The sequence below is a fragment of the Nerophis lumbriciformis genome, linkage group LG37, assembly GCF_033978685.3.
Source record: "Nerophis lumbriciformis linkage group LG37, RoL_Nlum_v2.1, whole genome shotgun sequence".
NCBI lineage: Eukaryota > Metazoa > Chordata > Actinopteri > Syngnathiformes > Syngnathidae > Nerophis > Nerophis lumbriciformis.
This window is the reverse complement of record NC_084584.2, coordinates 19,699,795-19,721,042: the sequence shown is the minus strand read 5'-3', so window position 1 is coordinate 19,721,042 and position 21,248 is coordinate 19,699,795. Positions and strand designations below refer to the sequence as shown.

General features: G+C 39.1%; 1 protein-coding gene across 10 annotated transcripts in view; it reads right to left on the bottom strand.

Moving 5' to 3' along the window:
• Positions 1 to 225: 225 nt before the first annotated feature.
• Positions 226 to 21,248, bottom strand: part of LOC133577284 (myocyte-specific enhancer factor 2D homolog) — a 38,944-nt gene continuing 17,921 nt past the window's right edge. For 2 of the 10 annotated variants that reach the window (XM_061930957.1, XM_061930959.1), the window contains exons 7-13: positions 15,943 to 16,124; positions 15,690 to 15,719; positions 12,525 to 12,654; positions 12,261 to 12,429; positions 11,938 to 12,006; positions 9,894 to 9,944; positions 226 to 5,755 (exon numbers count right to left, since the gene is read on the bottom strand). In XM_061930957.1, coding sequence (XP_061786941.1) covers positions 5,329 to 5,755; positions 9,894 to 9,944; positions 11,938 to 12,006; positions 12,261 to 12,429; positions 12,525 to 12,654; positions 15,690 to 15,719; positions 15,943 to 16,124 — 1,058 coding nt within the window. In that variant the 3' untranslated portion in view covers positions 226 to 5,328. The remainder of the gene's footprint in view (positions 5,756 to 9,893; positions 9,945 to 11,937; positions 12,007 to 12,260; positions 12,430 to 12,524; positions 12,655 to 15,689; positions 15,720 to 15,942; positions 16,125 to 21,248) is intronic. The other 8 variants (XM_061930963.1, XM_061930964.1, XR_009811711.1 and 5 more) reach the window with 7 other exon arrangements.

Below are 21,248 nucleotides of genomic sequence, written 5' to 3'. Positions count from 1 at the left end.
ATTTATTTTTTTAAATACATGCATTCCTTGTTCAAGCCAGTGTAAACTATCCTAATTGTTTTGACGTTACTTTCGACAATGACATCTAACTTTCCGCCCACATTACAAAAATATGTCCGTAGCAAATTGTCCGTAGATATGAATGTGGGTGTGAAGGAGTGTTTATATACAGTTTGTGTGCCTGCGATTGGCCGTGCTAATTTTGACTAGGCTTGTCTATGTACGTTAGCATTAAGCTAGCAGCATTAAGAGTTCTACCTTCATCATGCATAAATGTATTGCTTTTCTGTTTATTCCAAATGATATTAATCTAACATGATTCGTACATGTATGTGCACTTGTATAATGTACTTTCTCTAGTGTGGTTAGTTTTAAAGTGACTTCATTTTCAAATTTAACTCAAAGGACTGTTTACATATTTGGCAAACAACATTCAGTGAGGGGAGAATAAAGTGTAGTTTTGTTACCTTTTACAAGCAGCAACCATTGAAACTGCATTGAACAAAGAGTCTAAAAAATCAAATTCCTTGTGTTAAAGTCTAAAAAATCAAATTCCTTGTGTTAAAGCTGATTGTGATTCTGATATAAGAAAAAAATGTGAACATGCTTTTTCAGTATAATGCAGTATCATACTTCAAACAGCGGTGCATTGCAAAATGTGCTCATAGTCATTAAATCATTAATCCTGATTTCCTCATTTTGATTTTTAGAAAATCCCCACAAATTGTTTTATTACTTTTTTTGTAGTTTAAAATGTTTAAATATTTTGCTCCTGAGTTCATGTGGCTGATCAATTTGCATTCATTTTTCTTTCATTTTATTTTTCAGTATCAAATGGTTCAAGTCAAAAATGTGTAGTTTAAATAAGGATATACAGTCGTGGTCAAAAGTTGACATACACTTGTAAAGAACATAATGTCATGACTGTCTTGAGTTTCCAATAAATTCTACAACTCCTATTTTATTGTGATAAGAGTGATTGGAGCACATACTTGTTGGTCACAAAAACATTCATGAAGTTTGGTTCTTTTATGAATTTATTATGGGTCTACTGAAAATGTGACCAAATCTGCTGGGTCAAAAGTATACATACAGCAATGTTAATATTTGGTTACATGTCCCTTGGCAAGTTTCACTGCAATAAGGCGCTTTTGGTAGTCATCCACAAGCTTCTGGTTGAATTTTTGACCACTCCTCTTGACAAAATTGGTGCAGTTCAGCTAAATTTGTTGGTTTTCTGGCATGGACTTGTTTCTTCAGCATTGTCCACATGTTCTCAATGGGGTTTAAGTCAGGACTTTGGGAAGGCCATTCTAAAACATTAATTCTAGCCATTCCTTTACCACTTTTGACATGTATTTGGGGTTATTGTCCTGTTGGAACACCTAACTGCGCCCAAGACCCAACCTCCGGGCTGACGATTTTAGGTTGTCCTGAAGAATTTGGAGGTAATCCTCCTTTTTCATTGTCCCATTTAAAGCACCAGTTCCATTGGCAGCAAAACAAGCCCAGAGCATAATACTACCACCACCATGCTTGACAGTAGGGCTGGTGTTCCTGGGATAAAGGCCTCACCCTTTCTCCTCCAAACATATTGCTGGGTATTGTGGCCAAACCGCTCAATTTTTGTTTCATCTGACCACAGAACTTTCCTCCAGAACGTCTTATTTTTGTCCATGTGATCAGCAGCAAACTTTAGACAAGCCTTAAGGTGTCGCTTCTGGAGCAAGGGCTTCCTTGACTGTGGACACTAACACCTGTGTTCCAGCAGCTTCCAATTCATTGCAGACCTGCTTTTTGGTGGTTCTCGGTTGACTCTTGATCATCCTGACCAATTTTTTCTCAGCAGCAGGTGATAGCTTGTGTTTTCTTTCTGATCGTGGCAGTGACAAAACCGTGCCATGCACTTTATACTTACGAACATTTGTCTGCACAGTTGCTCTTGGGACCTTAAGCTGCTTTGAAATTGCTCCAACTGACTTTCCTGACTTGGTCAAGTCAACGACTCGTTTTTTCAGATCTGTGCTGAGTTCCTTTGACTTTCCCATTGTCGCGTTTGTAACCGAATCTAATGACTGCATCACATGAGCCCTATTTAAAATGGGCTCAGAGAAGTCAACAGGTGTCATCAATCATAATCACTCACATGCAGTTAAGAGGCCATGCCATGCAGCTAATTTAATTTGATTGTAACTTTTCTACATCACCAAAATTGATAATGTATGTTGCTGTATGTATACTTTTGACCCAGCATATTTGGTCACATGTTCAGTAGACCCATTTTAAATTCATAAAAGAACCAAACTTCGTGAATGTTTTTTTGTGAAAAACATGTGCTCCAATCACTCTATCACAAAAAAATAAGAGTTGTAGAAATGATTGGAAACTCAAGACAGCCATGACATTATGTTCTTTACAAGCGTATTAAACCTTTGACCACGACTGTATATATCTTACATTTCAGGCAAATTGGTGCACTTTAAATCTTTTCTGACAAAAAAAGTTGTCGTTAGTCGATCAATATTTATTTATTCTTTAATCTTAAGGATACAATGTTATGCAGAGGTGTACTTATAACAATTTTATAGACAAATTACACTATTTATAGTCGCAACAGAGAATGGGGTGGGGTGTAATAGAAAATAAATGAGAAGCACTAGTTTAATGCTAAGCTCCTGATTGTAAGTGACACCTTTATAGTTAACTCAATTCTTCATGAAGTAACTTGCTAATAACATAACTGAACTCAGTTATTACAGCTTACCTTTACTTTGGTGTGTAAAGCTGCACAATGTTGTACATATTAGACCCAAGTTTTTAAAATGGCTGAGCAATCGTCATCAATGACTCCCTGCTCATTTTCATGTCCTTTTGCCATTTTGAAGCTAATGTAGCATACTAGCGTGTCTCTCCATAGTTGTGTATAAGCAAGTGCACCGCTGGCAACTTTGTTTTCGTTCCGTTCAGGTTGTGCCGAATATACCGTACCAGAATAACGTTTGTTTATATAGTGAGTGAGGGCTGAAACACACAGTGTGGAGGAGTCTTTGCAGTTAAATAACCATTGTCTTTTTAATGACGGTTAATAGTTTAAACAGGTAATTGTTGCATCCCTACACGCGACAATCAAAAATAGTTTAAATTGTTTCATTGAGGCTAACGTTTCTGATCGCTCACCCATCAAACTCAATGCATTACACTTTTATGGCATCATTATTCAATATTTGCCTGGAAAGCAGCAAGCTCACTAGCAAGAGTTAACCTCGCTTCTGGTCTTCAGACACCAAATGTAACTTCGTTATTTTTTAACCGTAGTGAAATTTTATTTTGGAAAAAAAAAAAGCCATGAGGTTAGTTTGGAGCTCGTTTTTGTCTGACAGGGAAGCTACAAATAGATCACTGACAGTAACTAGTAACTAATTCTAGTTACTGTCATTTTTTAACAACTCTACTCTCTTGGCGTTATAGAAGTTGTTAAATTAACATACACACCATTGAATGGATAGTTTTATTCTGTTTAGCAGTAAAGTTTTATATTTAAGATATTAGGAAAAAAATATTATTGAACAATTAGTTTTGACCATGTGATGTAATACTCCAAAACTTGCATCTAATTGAATTCAGGATAGAGTCAAATAGTTTAAACATCCTTTCAGAAAAAAGAACAGAAAGTTAATCAGCCAGACAACAAGTTTGTGCTGGGGGTTTTTTTCCCAGGGAGTTGGTAACCCCACTTTCAACTCTCTCCCATAGAAAGGTATGTTGTTTACAGCCGCAAACTTTTGTTTGTGAACAAAAATATTATTAATCAAATGTATTTTTAACATCTTTATTCTTTGTATTTTTTAAAGAAAAAGTTGAGATTCATGCTTTAAGTGCCAAAAAATGTTTGGTATGGAAATATTCACTATTATAATATTCACCAGTTTAAGTATGTAGCTCCAAACTTAGCTTCTTTTTTTCATTGGAAAAAAGATGTCAACAAAGATTTTTGGATACCGTACATTAATTTCTTTGTGAGAAAAAACAAAAATACAAATTTGCAATGGATGTTTTTGCATTAGTCCAAGTATTAATTCTGTCAAATTTGAACAGCGATTGTTCAACGTTGACTTTAAAGGCTACGTGACCATAGCGTCGTATTGTTGGCATAAACTTGGCATCCTCCGTCCCACCCTTTTCTCTTTTTTCACGGAGATTCTGGCATGGCGCAGAGCGAGCACTAGTTTGAAAAAAGCAAAAGAGTTTTAAAAGGTGGATTGTGTCATAATGCAATAACAGTCTGCGCTTACATTTGTTTAGGATAGCTGCTAAAAATGTCTTTTCAAAAATGTTACTTGTCACATTTAGCTCTGTGTGTGACAATCAAGGGGGTGGGGCTTACTAACAGTCTAGTGACCGTGTGGTTGGGGATAGTAGGCATCTATTTCCTATAGAACGTGTGTACACACACACACACACACACACACACACACACACACACACACACACACACACAGCTGAAATGATTGAACAAATTCATATTAAATGACATCAAAGAAGACAGTTCATGTCTTGAAGTAGAAAAAGCGCTAAATGTGTGTAAGATATGAACATGTGCCAAGTGATTGTGTGCTGTGTGCGTGTTCTCAAAGTGTGTAGCAAAACAATGACCACAACACAACCAAGCAGGCCTAAATAGATTCACCAACACGCCATGGCCATCTAGAGACACACATCCAAGTCACGCTCGTTTAGAATAATTATGATAAGCAGATCCACTGAGTCGACACATTGCTTGTTTTTTTTTTTTAGGGCTAGCTAGCAAAGTCTATGCAAATATACTGTATGTACAGACACACGCATCAAGCCAAAAAGCTTTGAAGACGTAGAAATATAGAAAAGCGTGGCGAGGAGAAAAGAAACCAAGCTTGTTGGTGCGCTAGAGAGGACATCAAAGCTAGTTGGTAACGACACACCTGGAACACAACATGGCCGTTAAAAGCTGAAGAGACAAAAAGTGGACGCGAGTGACAGGTGGTCAGTGTCCGTGCACCGTGAGCGAGACATTTGAGGTCCCCGGGAGGACGGAGGGGGGGGCGCTTGGCACTCCACTGATTAATAGTTAATGTGGCAGTTATCAATACTTCCTGTTTGGGGAAAAGCAGGAAGTGGTGCCTCTTCCTCGCTCGCTTGTCTCTACGCCACAAACAAGTGAGTCAGCAGAAAGAAGCGTGTGATTGTGTCTCAAACGTACGATGTTGTGTTACTAGTAAGAATGTTGTGTTGTGATGTGTGTTGTGTTGAAGTGCCATTCAAACCTTCTTGTTGTGAGGAGCGTCTCCTGGCTTATGTCACCCAGGCATCTAATCTCGTACGCTTGATGTTGCCGCCCTCTTGCTCCACTTCGTTGGATGCCCTCAGCAGCTCCGGCGAGGGGCTGAAGTCAGAGCGGCCCGGCCCAACGTTTCCTGTAGCGGTGGCGGTTACAATGTTAGCGCCTCCGCCCGTGTCTTCGCGATCGCTGCCTTCGAAGGAGCTGGCATTGCTGCTCACGCTGTCTGCTGGTGAGCGCCCGGTCGGGGGCTCCAGGCACAGCAGGGAACCTGGGTACTGCGGCGGTGCGGTCAGTGTGACAGTGGTGGAAGGTGGCGGCGCCGGAGGAGGGCAAGGAGTGCTGCGGTCACGACCAGGCGATACTGGCTCAGACTTAATGCACACGCCGGAGCTGGTGTTGACCGTCAACATGGCGCCCTGGGGTATGTGTGTCACAGGCCTGGGGAACATAGCAGACAAATATTCACTAGCAGACAAAAGACATGGCATCAACACGGAAGCCATTTTTGAGCCTGAGAAGCATCAAGGACCCTGATGCTGACAACAGAGCAAACAAACAGGAAGGTTCTGGAAGTGAAAGCTACAATTTTTGTATTTTGATTCTAGACCGTAACAAAGAAAATACATCAAACTCCTGCCAGAACATCAAAACATGAAATACGGTAATAGAACCGCTTTTGTCCTTAAAAATTGCAGTTTTCAGGACAAATACGCCTTTAAAGTCAAAATGTTGCCCAAAGTTTAGGTCAAAGAATGATCTAATCTGTGTTTTGCTGTTTCTTGACATTCTTTGACACTTCTTCCAAATAATAAAAAAGTCTATTGCGGTTAACTTCTTTTTACAACTCTTTTGTTGGATTTACATTTTACAATAAACCGTAGTTAACTTATTTCTAAATTCATATGGCAGCGACATTTATTTTAATTTTAAACATAAGTTTACATTTAAATATATATATCGTGTCCAATTCACAATCCAACATGTCTGAAAGGGAGTAAGAAAAAGCAGAGTTTATCCTATGCTTCCACATGACTCAGCAGTAAATCTACAACAGTGTTCAATATACACTCATTTAAAGGTTAGTTATGATGGTGATAGTTTGACCCAGAAACAGATTATTTCCATTTATTTACATCATATGCGAGACAATACAAACCCAAAGACTAGCATTGTCCCAGTACTATTTTTTTTATACTTCCGATACAATACCGATATTGGAGCCTTGAGTTTTGATCTGATACAATATAAGCAGGAATCATACAAACTTTTATTATTTCGAAGTGTGGGATGTTAGAAATAATTGAACAAGTGAAATTAGTCAAAGAGAGAACAACGGTGGGTATGAGAAGCATTAAGCTATTTATTATTGACGGTCTATAATAGACTTATGCCATCTTTAAGTTGAAGTGACAAATTGTCTTTTGGTGGCACCTAGTGGCCACAATAATTCCTGACACAGTAAGATGAATGATGTGGACGCAATTGTTACTGGATACGTTCTAATACTTTTCTGTACGTATAATATACAACTAGAATCATTTGATACTTATTTTAGAATGCAATATTGTTCAAAATACGACACTTACTATGTATGTCAAGCTTGTGTGCGATTGCGCGCTGAGCTGTTGTGTAGCTGCTAGCTCCTGGTAGCCTATAGCCTACCATGTTTACTTTTTGTAAACCACTTCACTAAATTACATAAAAAGACCAACTTTGAAGGACAAGTTTTGCACAAGTAAACACGCAGTTGCTTTTAGCTGTGGACATTACACTGCAGGCTCTTCCCACTCTTTCTTGTCTGTCCTTCTCACAGACAGCGAGCGCACCTTCTTACATACGTCCCATACTGTCACGTCATACGTGTACGCCTCGCGCAGCAGAGAGGTGGTAGCAGCATGGCTAAAGTTAGCTGTGGTGCAAGTGGTTGTACGAGAGAAAGAAGGTGCGAATCTGGTAACAAATGAAGGAATAATTAATTCCCAAGAAAAACAGCACGGCGTCCATCGTCTGGCGGTGGTTTGGCTTCAAGTGGGAATATGTCGAACAGACAACCGTAATTTGTCAAGTGTGGGGAAAAAGCATTGCTACTAAAAGTAGCATTACTGCTAATATGTAGCATCATTTGAAAAGTCACCAGCTAGAGAATGTAGAGTGCTTACTCCGCATGTCAACATCTCCGTTCGGTGCCACACACCCACACCATCAAAATGCCGAGGCAAACATTTACAGATCAACACCGTATGAAAAAAAAGTAAACAACAAAAGAGATAACGTCCGCAGTAACCTACCACATAGCGAACGACGTACACTATTGTATTTCCTATTATGCAGCTAATTTTTATTTGACAGTTATTGAAATATCTTGTGACATCATGTACAAAAGTGCACTTTATTTGTTTTAAACTATTGTAGTGGCGTTCTGTACAAAAAGTGCACTTTAATTTAGTGTTGTTTAGATTTGTCATCTTAGAGACATCATGCACAAAAGTGCACTAATAGCTTGTTTTAAAATGACTGACAATTTTGCACTTTCTGTTTTGGAAATGACATGAATGTTTGTGCCACTGCTTAACTGTTTAATAAATACAGTTTTGCTAAATTGACTTAGTTGGGATTTCCTTCTCTGCATGAAAGTTTAAAATTAGCATATATTAATGAAGTATGAACAAGAATGTTTTAATGTAGACACATAGAATCATCATACTGCTGTGATTATATGTATCAAGTGTTCATTCAAGGCTAAGGCAAAATATCGAGATATATATCGTGTATCGCGATATGGCCTAAAAATATCGAGATATTAAAAAAAAGCCATATCGCCCAGCCCTAGTCCAACCAAATTTTTTCAGCTGGGAAAAAAATGCACTTTAAGATGTTCAATATCTATTTCGGTATAATGTTTACCTACAGAAATTAGTCCATTTTATTTTTTGTTTATTTATTTAGTATAAAGGTATTTACCTTCCAGTTACAGCACAATGGTAAACAATTCTACACTAATGACAAATAAGTTAATATCCTTTTAATTACTTGCACTATTATGATTACATTACATTATAATCCCTGTATAGTTTTTATCAATTATTTCTTCAGTTAAAGACCATGATGTAGACAAAAGCTCTTATTCTGTCTGCATAAAGCTAAATGTTTTTTGAAGTGAATATTGCATATTGTTTTAATGTGTGGCACCTCGAGATTAGAATATGTTGATTGACAGTCTAAAGGTAACATGTCTTCCTTCACTTGTTAGTGCACTTTTTTGCATTTTATGTAAAAAATGTAAATATCGTAATTTTGGCGAGAGCAATGGCATTTAGGTTTTTTTCTCAAAATCGTGCGGCCCTACACTATGCCCCCAGATAACCCTGTAGCATTTAGTACTTGCAATGGCTTAGGGCACGGATGTCAAACGTGCGGCCCTGCGAACAGGTTCAATCCGGCCCGCGAAATGAGTTTGCAGAGTGTAAAATTGAGCTGCATTTTTAAATGAAAGAAACTGCTGTTCTAAATGTGTCCACTGGATGTCGCAATAGCAATTCTGTTAGGGAAGCAAATCGTTTATACCGGGGCGAGCAAGTATACCAAGCAAGAGGTACACCCAACAAACAGGAGTAAAATAAACAATTGGTAACACCACTTAAAATGCTGCATGAGACACTACACATTGATATAATTCTGTGGAAATTATTGTCTTCTGTGCCAATTTAAAGAAAGTGAACAGTGTGTGATTTACTGCAATACTGTCAGTCTTTTAAGTTTGTAGTTTTGATTTGTTAAAATTGTTCAAACATTGCACAGCTTTTATTCTTCTATGGCTACACAGTGATGCCTACAAGGCAGGGAGTAACTCAACCCACTTGAATAGTTTCTACCACAGTTTGTAGAGTTAGCACAGGATTAATATGTGGAAATGACAAATGAGGTAGTTGATAGAAGATAGAAGAGTTTTTATTTATGCTTTATTTTGTTTTTTGTTCAATCTTAGTTGGGCTGTGACTTAAAGTCTAATTGCTTTGTAGATACTCTGAGATTAAGTTCATTTTGTTTTTGAAACTGCACCAATTTTTTCTTCAGAATTTTACTATAGAAGTGTTTTGTCAAGAGGATTATTTGTGATATGTACATTTTCCAAATGTGCTTGTTCTATTTTGGGCCGAAGTAAAACAAAGAAAACAATCTGAAGTTGTCGTAGTTGTATTTTTAAGTTATTATGCCATGATTTTACCCGTCGGGCCCACGCGGGAATAGATTTTGCTCCACGCGGCCCCTCAGCTAAAATGAGTTTGACACCCCTGGCTTAGGGTATTAATGAAAGTCCCAATCAATACATGTTATGGTCGTGATTATGCTCATTAGTTAGCTCAAACTCCTTCGGGAGCGTCCAATGAAAGGAGTCAAGTGTTTGCCATTCACTTCCATAACCTACAAGCACTGTTGGGCCCTGGAAGCGTGAAATGATCACCATGAGTGGCCTGACCTAAGCATGAAAACCATGTCAGGGACTGCACACATGCTCAGGAGGGGGTGGGTTCAGCCAAAAGCACGCACACAGGAAAAAGGAAATGGGATACAGTACCGGCCCAACCACTCATCTCTACCCAAGAGCAGGTTGGACGGCGAGCTGAGACTGTGGGGAGAAAAGAAAAGGTTGGAGGCCTGCGTGGACATTATTGACGATAATAATGTCAATCATGTCTGAGCAGCGCAAACAACTCTTCCTGTCTGCTGTACAGACACCATCACACCACAAAAAGACATCACACATCCATGTCTTCCTGACAAAACAAACACTAACAACAAGTAACACACCAACAACTTGACAGACACACAACGCCCACAGAGACAATGTGTGTGCTTGTTTGTGTACGGCTTTCTCTTCAAATCCTGAGCTTTAAATACCTCCTTCATTAACCACAACATTAGGTACATATGCACAATCTAACATGACCCAAAAACAATAAAGATGCCTGGTTGTAGACAACCACAATACATCCCACCCTAATGCTACAGTTACTTATGACAGTATAAACCAGTGAAAGTGCATGTAATATATTTTGTGTACCAGTGTTCAATTTGACATCAGTTTTTTATTTAGTTGAAGTTAGTCTTTTCATTACATTTGTTTTAGTCAAATTTGAGTCATTTAACTTGATTTAGTTTTAGTCAATGAAATTATATCACATTTTAGTCAGCTAAAGTTGTAGTAAATGTAGTCAACTAAAATATAAAGTATAAAAGGTAAGGCCTAAGGAAAGCACTTTTATTTAGACAGGCTGCAATGCAATTGTTTAACACAAAAGTAGCATGATCTTATAGTCATTTCTTGCTCGACAGGTAAATGCCAATAAATGTATTTCGGGCACTTTATATTTTTTATGCTACATCTCTGGCAAAGCAGGTATGTATCTGTCGTGAAACGGAGTTACAATGCATTCCCTCATCATAACTTGTTTATGAGCTCGGGAGAACCAGAAGGAGCAAATACACATATGTGGCGTTGCAAATGTCACCCATCTGTCCATCTTCTACCGCTTGTCCCTCTCAGGCTGGCCAGGAGGTGTACACACATACTACAACGTGGAACATGTTAAATCCATACAGTTTTATTTTGGTGGTGAGAAATTCAACTTCTTCATCTCACAAGAAAAATCATCTGATTGGCTCTCCTTCGTTACTAACTCCTGGATACTCTTTCATATGTACACTGTTTAAGAACTGTGATTGGATATATTCCGAACTTGTCCCACCCATCTACAAAACAAAATTAAACATGATTGGATTTCATTTTTTGTCAACATTTTTGTCTCATTTTTATTCTTTGAGTATTTTGTCAGTTAATTTAGTTATCGTCTTAAGTCTACATGCATTTGTTATTGTTGTATTTTCAGCAGGGAAAAATAGGTTGACGATAATTAAGACAAATTATTAGTCAATGAAGTGAACACTGTTTACAGTGTATATACAGTATGAATAATGAATCCATTATGTTTTGGCATAGTAGTGTAAATTATTGTGTACATCCTAGATGCATACCATGACTGCTCTGTTTTCAGAAAACTAAAATGTACATGTTACATTTAATCTAACATTTAGATCCTCAACTGTGCAACTTGGTTTGTATCAATAATGAAGTTAACATTTTGTGCACCTAATTTTAAGCGTTAAATTCCCAATCATATTCCATCAATGTTTTGCAATAGGGGTAACTCCATTATGTTTGTTACCTTTCTTATAAATCATCAACCCTTACAAATGAGGAAGAAGAAAGTAAACTTGAGTAAATATTGATATAAATGTAACATGCCTAATAGTACACACTGCTGCCTTTCATGCAGATGGGCACGGGTTCAACTACCAGCCAGGGTGCCAACTATTCGAGACATTCAGTGTCGACTTGTCCAGGGTGTAAACCGCCTTCCGCCCGATTGTAGCTGAGATAGGCTCCAGCGACCCCGAAGGGAATAAGCGGTAGAAAATGGATGGATGGATGGATGGATGGATATTAGATAATGCTGGTGTACCTATTAGGTGTCCAGTGAGTGTGTTTAATGCCTGTGATTTTAGGGTGTGATGTGCCCCTGCAGACACAAGAGGGCGACATGTGACACACACAGACACACCTCAGATTGGCAGCCAGACTGGACACCTGGCTAGACAGCTCGCTGCTCTGTTTGTCCACACCCCACATGCTGTGGACAAGAGGAAAGAATACACACTTCAAGGAGAAGGCGCTAACAAAAGTGGGGAGTCGTGACCCAAATCCTGTCTGATGTGTGTGTGTCATCGCTAGGGTTACAAAAAAAACCCCCACCAGGTCCAACCTTCTAGTGTGAAATGGTGAGATGCTGGTGATTGTCGGGAAAAAGGTGAAATGTATAAATATATAAATGTAAAGTATGAATAGGATCCATCCAAGGTGTAAAAGAAGACAAAGAGGACTTACACCAAGTTGCTGAGCGATGCAAGACTAAGTTGTTGCTGCTGTTGTGTTTGCTGCTGTTGCTGGGAGATGGTCTGCTGCGGCTGCCAAGACGCCACGCTGCTGGGCAACAAGCCGCTAGGAGACGCCAGGGCGTGTAGCGCAGTAAGGTCTGCACTCGTCAGCTGGTACTCTGTTTTTAAAAATATAAATACATATTACATTTTCCATGAGCTGGGATAGATCCCTGAATGACCCTCAGTAGGATAGAAAAGCTAGTGTGATCACCTGTGTTGTACGCTGTGGGCATGGCGGAGAAGGGCAGCCCCTGTGCCAGGAGGCTTGGCGTGGCCACCGACACCACAGGTGTGCTGAGGGTTTGCGCCACCTGGGCTCCGGCTGCCAGCCGCTGGGCATTCTAGAACAGAGGAAGCCACCCGTTAAGTGCCACTCTTTCATATATTGGCATAAGCAAACATTCCCACATGCTTGAAATGACAATGAGGGGTTGTGTATGTTGGTTTCTTCATAATAAACAATTGTCTAATTTTCTCTATATGAAATATTACATTAAAGGCAAAGTCAAACAGACAATGTCATGGAAATGACATTCCTGGCGCCCCCGGTGGGTTGTGCTCTAAATACTTTGTATTACATGTATGCTAGCATGTTTTGCACAGTTTTATCAACTGTAGACAAATAGTCAATGACTGAATCAAGATGTTTTGCTTGTTGGCGGCCACATTTTTCAAAAAATCTTCCTCACATTTTACACACAGCTGTGTACCAGATTTCATGCTGATTTGGCTAAACCACGAACCAAGTTATAGTGGATGTTTTACAGAGCGCATTGAGCTGTGTGAGACATTTCAAGTCAGTTTGACCTAGGGTTTTTTTTTTTTTTTTTTTTTAAAGCACTGGCATCACAGAACACAAATACACAGTTAGGTGCTGTATGACACTTAGCTCAATTCCCTCACATTTGTTGCTGAAAACATGCCTTTAATGTAACACAAATCGTTAAGTGGTGGAGGGTGAAAATGGTTCGCGAGTGAGAAAAGATCATGCCATGCGGTGTTTCCCCACCAAAACTAGAAAAGGAGGATACACCCATTTTTCATATTTGATGGAATATACAGTAGAGCCTCGCCTTGTCGCACTTCCTCACGTAGTGCCACTCTCCACTTTAAATTGTAAACAGCTTTTTTTCCCCCTTCATAGTAACTTAAATAGAAAGAGGCTAGAAGACAAAACAAGTGCTGACTCACAGGTCTATTGAGTCAATATTATCCAGCATGAAGATGCTAAGACAAGATGTGATGTTTTTAAGCACCATATTGTATAACAGGTGTCCAAACCTTATCTAATGTGAACCACGTGCTGAAAAATCAAAAGCGTTGATTTGAATTTATCTATATATTTTTAATGTTGTAAAAAGGCTAATACAACAATATATTAAATACTCTTTGGCATTAGTTAACATTAAAGCTTTTACTCTTTAAAAAGTCTATTTTTCCCATTTTTTGCTGGTTTTGGTCAATATCATTCGCACAACATGCCAATAAAAATGAGCACCCCAGGACACTTTGAACATTCTGCATGCATTTAGTTGCTCTACATTTAAAATGTGTTAAATAACAGAGGCATATTTAGAGTATCAAAATCAGACATTTTAGGGCTTTGGGAGCCCCATTATTCACACTTTTTCGCCATTTAATGGGGGTCTCAGAATGTAACCCCTGGAAACAGTGAGGATCTACTGTAATATGTATATACATATATATATATATATATATATATATATAAATGATAAATGGGTTGTACTTGTATAGCGCTTTTCTACCTTCAAGGTACTCAAAGCGCTTTGACACTACTTCCACATTTACCCATTCACACACTGATGGAGGGAGCTGCCATGCAAGGCGCTAACCAGCACCCATCAGGAGCAAGGGTGAAGTGTCTTGCTCAGGACACAACGGACATGACGAGGTTGGTACTAGGTGGGGATTGAACCAGGGACCCTCGGGTTGCGCACGGCCACTCTTCCACTGCGCCACGCCGTCCCTATATATATATATATATATATATATATATATATATATATATATATATATATACACACACACACACACACACACACACACACACACACACACACACACACTGCAAAAACTGAAATCTAAGTAAGATTAAATATCTCAAATAAGGGTGATATTTTATGATAGAGTGTTTTACTGTTTTAAGGGTTTTGGTCCTAAATGATCTCAGTAAGATATTACACAGCTTGTAGCATGAGATTTTATGACCTATATTGAGTAAAACATGCTTGAAACTAGAATATCAACTGATGCAAAGCTGTGTCATTAACACTCACAAGTGGGGACGGCGTGGCGAAGTTGGGAGAGTGGCTGTGCCAGCAATCTGAGGGTTACTGGTTCAATCCCCACCTTCTACCATCCTAGTCATGTCCGTTGTGTCCTTGAGCAAGACACTTCACCCTTGCTCCTGATGGGTCCTGGTTGGCGCCTTGCATGGCAGCTCCCGCCATCAGTGTGTGAATGTGTGTATGAATGGGTGAATGTGGAAATAGTGTCAAAGTGCTTTGATTTCCTTAAAAAGGTAGAAAAGCGCTATACAAGTACAACCCATTTACCATTTATAAAATTACTTTTTGAAAGTAATAATTTCTTAATTCAAGCATGAAAAAAATAATCATGATGCCGAGCGCATATCATTATGTCAAGATAATGGCACTAGCATTTACTTAATTTAAGAATATTTTTCAACATATTGAGCAAAAAGGCCTCTTTTTTTTCCTACCAAGAAAAGTGCACTTATTAGTGAGAATATACTTATTTTAAGGCATTTTTGGGTTCATTGAGGTTAGCTAATTTTACTTGTTTTGGAAAGTCTTGACAAGCCGAATTTTCTTGTTCTATTGGCAGATAATTTTGCTTAGTTCAAATAAAATACCCCTAATTTTTGTATTTTTTTTTCTTGTTTTTGAACACTGACTTTTTGCAGTGCGCGCACACACACACACACACACACACACACACACACACACACACACACACACACACACACACACACACACACACGTGTATATATGGGTATATATATATATATATATATATATGTATATATATATATATATATATATATATATATATATATATATATATATAAAATAATAAATGTATATGTGGATTTTTTTTTATTAGGGGCATCATGGTGGACATACTGAATTAGATAATTCATTTATTGAAAGAGTATAACTTCCGAGACAAGACTACATAACACCACGCTCATGAGGTCTGAACCACATGCTGTCACAATGAACACTATCCCAAGAAAAATGAGAACGTCATCTTGTGCGACCATGCTAAAGACGCAGGAAGTCGTCCAAAACCACTGACTCATGCGGGGGAATGGGGGTGGGCTAATATTCACCTCGTTTACCAATTCCAGCTCATCCTCTGTCTGTAAAGGGCGGTAACAGAGAAGGTTACAACTTATTTTAAACGGTTAGTAGAATGTGACAAAACTACAGCAGAGTGGGAGTGGCCTGTAAAAACAAAACAAGAAAGGGGAAAGTACAAGCTACAAAATGTGCTAGCGACAGTCGAGAATGCGGACTAACGACTCTTGGTGGAGGTTTCATCTTCAACAAGTGTTTGACTTTTACAAAATGTAACCAGCTCACCATTTGCATCAGGCTCTTCCCGCCCTGAGAGGTGATGACGCGGAGGTCCGGCTTGCGGTTGTTAACCATCTGGGGGCTCTGAGGCGGGGGCGGAGACTTGGCTGGAGCCACCTTGCCCAGGCTGTTGCCGTTGGATACGCCCAGGAGGCCCGGGGAGGCCCTGGCACTGGTGTAGCCGTTAGCTGAGTAGAGGTAGACACAGTCAGTCGCCGCACAATTTAATTTGTCCATGATTGTGCCGAGTTCGCAACTTTGTCATATCACCACAAAGTCTGTTCATATTTTTCACATCTTATCTTGGATAACTGCTGGGACTCCACAGCATTTGCAAGTTCTCCCACTTAGAAATTAGGGATAGGTCTGAAATGTTCATCATAGATGTATTTCCACTAAAAGGAAAAATCCGGATATCACATTGTATGTTTTTTTAATGATTTATTTGTATTTTACTGGGGTTCATAAGTATTTGCACACCTGAGAACATCAGTGTTAATATTTAGTGCATAATGCAATTACAGCGGTCAAACGTTTCCTATAGTTCTTCACCATGTTTGTACACACGGCAACAGGGATTTTGGCCCACTCCTCCACACAAATCTTCTCTAGATCTGTCAGGTTTCGGGGCTGCCGCCGAGCAACGCGAAATTTCAGCTCCCTCCAAAGATTTTCTATTGGATTTAGATCTAGAGACTGGCTAGGCCACTCCAGAACCTTGATATGCTTGGTATGGAGCCACTCCTTGGTTATCCTGGCTGTGTGCTTCATGTTGGAAGACCCAGCCACCACCCATCTTCAATGTTCTGACTGAGGGAAGGAGGTTTTTGGCCAAAATCTCTCAATACATGGCCCCGTTCATCCTCTCCTTAATAGAGTGCAGTCGTGCTGTCCCCTTTGCTGAAGAGCACCCCCAAAGCATGATGTTTCCACCTCCATCCTGTAGGGATGATGATACTCATCCTTTTTTTCCCTCCAAACCCGACGAGTGGAGTTTATACCAAAAAGTTATATTTTGGTCTCATCTGACCACATGACTTTCTCCCATGACTCCTCTGGATCATCCAGATGGCCATTGGCAAACTTCAGACGGTCCTGCACATGGGCTGACTTAAGCAGGGGAGGGAACCTTCCGTGCAATGCATGATTTTAAACCACTACGCCGTAGTGTTCTACTGATAGTAGCCTTGGAAACAGTGGTGCCAGCTCTCTTCAGGTCATTCACCAGCTCCTGCTGTGTAGTTCTTCCTCACTTTTCTTATCATGAGTGATGCCCCACGAGGAGAGATCTTACATGGAGCCCCAGTCCGAGGTAGATTAGCAGTCATGTTTAGCGTCTTCTATTTTCTAACAATTGCTGCAACAGTTGATCTATTCTCACCAAGCTGCTTCCCAATTATCCCATAGCCTTTTCCAGCTTTGTGAAGCTCTACAATTTTGTCTCTGGCCTCTTTTGACAGCTCTTTAGTCTTGCCCATGGTAGCAGTTGGACCTTGACTGACTGTGGGCTCTACAGGTAATTTAATGAGCTCAAAGGGGTGGTGGGTGGGTGATTAGTTGTGGGGTAAAGGTGGACTTTTTTTTAAAGTAGACTGACAGCTCTTTGAGAGTCATGATTCTTGCTGATTCTCATGTGTGCAAATACTTATGAACCCCAGTAACATACAAATAAATCATTAAAAAATCATATGATGTGATTTCCGGATTTTTCTTTTTAGATTATGTCTCTAATAGTGGAAATACATCTATGATGAACATTTCAGACCTCTCCCTAATTTCTAAGTGGGAGAACTTGCAAAATTGCAGGGTGTGCAAATACTTGTGGACCTCACTGTGTGTGTGTGTATATATATATATATATATATATATTAGGGCTGCACCTAACGATTAATTTGATAATCGATTAATCTGTCGATTGTTACTTCGACTAATCGATTAATAATCGGATATAAGAGACAAACTACATTTCTATCCTTTCCAGTATTTTATTTTTTTAAAACAGCATACTGGCACCATACTTATTTTGATTATTGTTTCTCAGCTGTTTGTACATGTTGCAGTTTATAAATAAAGGTTTATAAAAAAATTAAAAAATAAAAACATTTTTTGCCTCTGCGCATGCGCATAGCATAGATCCAACAAATCGAAGACTAAATTAATCGCCAACTATTTTTATAATCAATTAGTTGTTGCAGCCCTAATATATATATATATATATATATATACACAGTATATAAACATTTCAGTAATTCAGTAAATTACAGTATGACCAATCTGGCAGTTAACCTTCTACTTTATTTGGCTGGCTAGTATTTGTAGAGAACAAAGACAACCGTTTATTGATAATTGGCCCTCTTCCTGGAGCAAACCAAGAAACCAAGCTTGCTGAGGAAGGGACGGCCTTCACCCTAACCGGGAAGGCGCCAACACTCTTTCCAAAAATATAGATTACTATTTGAGTCACACTAGAGCAAGCTCGGACACAGGCAATTGCAGTGTCTGTTAGCCCAGGTGATGAGTCAGTTAAGCTACAACTAACCAGCTGCAGGTTGGAATATTCCTCGTAGAATATTACATAACTCGCACGTTTTTTCTGTAGTGACTGTGCCTGAGGTGGACATGCATTCTACTGAGGTGCCAAATTTTGACATGTTAAATCTATCGCAGCACCTGTCATATCAATTCCTAGATGTGATCGAAATTATTTAAGGTGCACTGCACAAAATAGACGTAACATTATTAATACCAGTACTACGGATACCGTTAACAAAAATGCCTCAGAAAAGCCCACTAACTATAATATGGACTTATTAAACATCAGATAATTGTCTCCCAAAACATTATTAGTTAATAAGGTCATTAGCGACAACAATCTTAACGTCATCGGTCTCAGTGAAACTTGGCTAAAACCATATGAATTTTTTCTGCTAAACGAGGAATCTCCTCTAACTATACGAGTGCACATATTGCCCATCTCTGTAAAACGGGTGGAGGGGTTGCACTAATATCCAATGAAAATCTTAACCCTAACCTAAGTACCTAAGTAATAAATATAAATCATTGGAGGTGCTTACAATGAGGTCTGTCACACCGCTACCTCTCCATCTGGCTGTTATCTATCGCACCCCTGGGCCCTATTCGGACTTTATTAGTGAATTTTCAAAGTTTGTCGCTGATCTATTAACGCACACAGATAATATAATTATAATGGGGGATTTTAATATCCATATGAATAACCCGTCAGATCCTCCGTGCGGAGCGCTTCAGACTATAATTGATAGCTGTGGTCTTACATAAATAATAAATTAACCCACGCATCGCAACGGTAATAAGATAGATCTAGTCCTTGTCCTGGGTGTCACCACCTCCAAAGTTATGGTACTCCCGTACACTAAAGTAATGTCCGATCACTACCTTATAAAATTTGAAGATATGACTCATTGTCAACAAGCTACTAATAACTAGGGATGATACTCGAAACCGGTTTTCCCGGTTGTTCGATAAGAAAGGAACCGAGTCCTCGGACTCGGATTCCTTTTTGAGAACCGGTACCCGTTATCGAGACCACTATAGTAAAGAAAAAGAGTTGGTTCTTTATTCGAATCCCTGGGAACGAATCTCGTCCCGACAAGAAATGCCCCGGTGACATCACAAGAAATGAAGTCACGTAGCTCAGTGTGGCGAAGTTGGTAGAGTGGCTGTGCCAGCAATCGGAGGGTTGCTGGTTACTGGGGTTCAATCCCCACCTTCTACCATCCTAGTCACTTCCGTTGCGTCCTTGGGCAAGACACTTCACCCCTTGCTCCTGATGGCTGCTGGTTAGCGCCTTGCATGGCAGCTCCCGCCATCAGTGTGTGAATGTGTGTGTGAATGGGTGAATGTGGAAATACTGTCAAAGCGCTTTGAGTACCTTGAAGGTAGAAAAGCACTATACAAGTATAACCCATTTATCATTTATTAGGCGCAGACCGGAAAAAGTGCTCCAAGGCATTGCTTAATTTCACCAAAAAAAACGAGGAAGCGGCAATATGCAATTATTGCCAGGCTTCGCTCTCGTGTAAGCGGGGGAAGTACAACAAGCGTGTCGTGTCTTCGAAGCAGCGGCAGAGACGACGAAGAACGCCCCTCTTCTTCTGCCAGCTGCCCAAGTCCCAGCTACAGTGGCGGTGATGCCGGTTAGTAACTAACGTTAACTGTTAATTTCCATATCTGCTCACTTGTAGTAACGTTACCTCTTATGTCAACCAGGACTGCAGTAATGTTAGCTAGACTAACGTTACCTAAACATAGTCAGCGGCTAACGGTAACGTTAACGTGAGCCTTTTTGTATGTGTCTGGTAACGTTTACATTATCTTGTAATCTACACCACGACAGAGTTTGCAAGTCTGTCTAATAAACTAGTGCTTTCCTTATTTCTTTAGTTTATTTGGAACATGAACACACTTACAGTATAATACATCAGTTTCATATAATTTCACTTTACAGGAGTAGGAAGAAGTAAAGCTTATTTAATCCTACCTCTTTCCCACTTCTTAGCGTTTACAAATATATACATCATTTACTGACCTTTTTATAATAAAATATCTGTGAATTAGTATATACAACAGTTTTGTAATATGTAATTAATTAATTCAGTCAGTCATTATTAATATACTGAGGTGAAGAATATCTTATTTTCAATAAGGTTGAAAGTATTTCTCATAATTCTTCTTCTTTGTACTTTGTAAGCACTATTCATTTGAACAACCTCTTAAACTGGATCATATCAGTACAATGTTTAACTTCTTTACTTAATCCATTCCATCATTTAATTCCACATCATTTTAGCTGTTTGCAATTTTACCAAATCATCAAACTTTAATATTTTTGACTCAATAAATAAAGTGTTTGTATGTTCAACATTATGTATCAGTCTAATTGATCTTTTTTGTAACACGGTTAACGAATGTAGCACACATTTGTAGTTATTTCCCCACTTTTCTGCAAAATAACTCAGATTTGGTAATACTATAGTAGCGAGCAGTAAAGAATGTGAAATGATTTGTTAAACCAAATATTGTTTTTTTTTTTCCATATACAACAACCTATCTGGACTCGATAAGAGAATCGATAAGGAATCGGTTTGATAAGAGGATTCGATAATAGGCTCGAACTCGATAATTTCTTATCAAACATCATCCCTACTAATAACTAATGCTTTAGCGGCCGCAACATTAATGCTGTCACAACTACGACTCTTGCTGGCCTACTGCCTTCGGTAATGGCACCATTCCCAAATTACGTGGGCTCTATCGATAACCTCACTAACAAC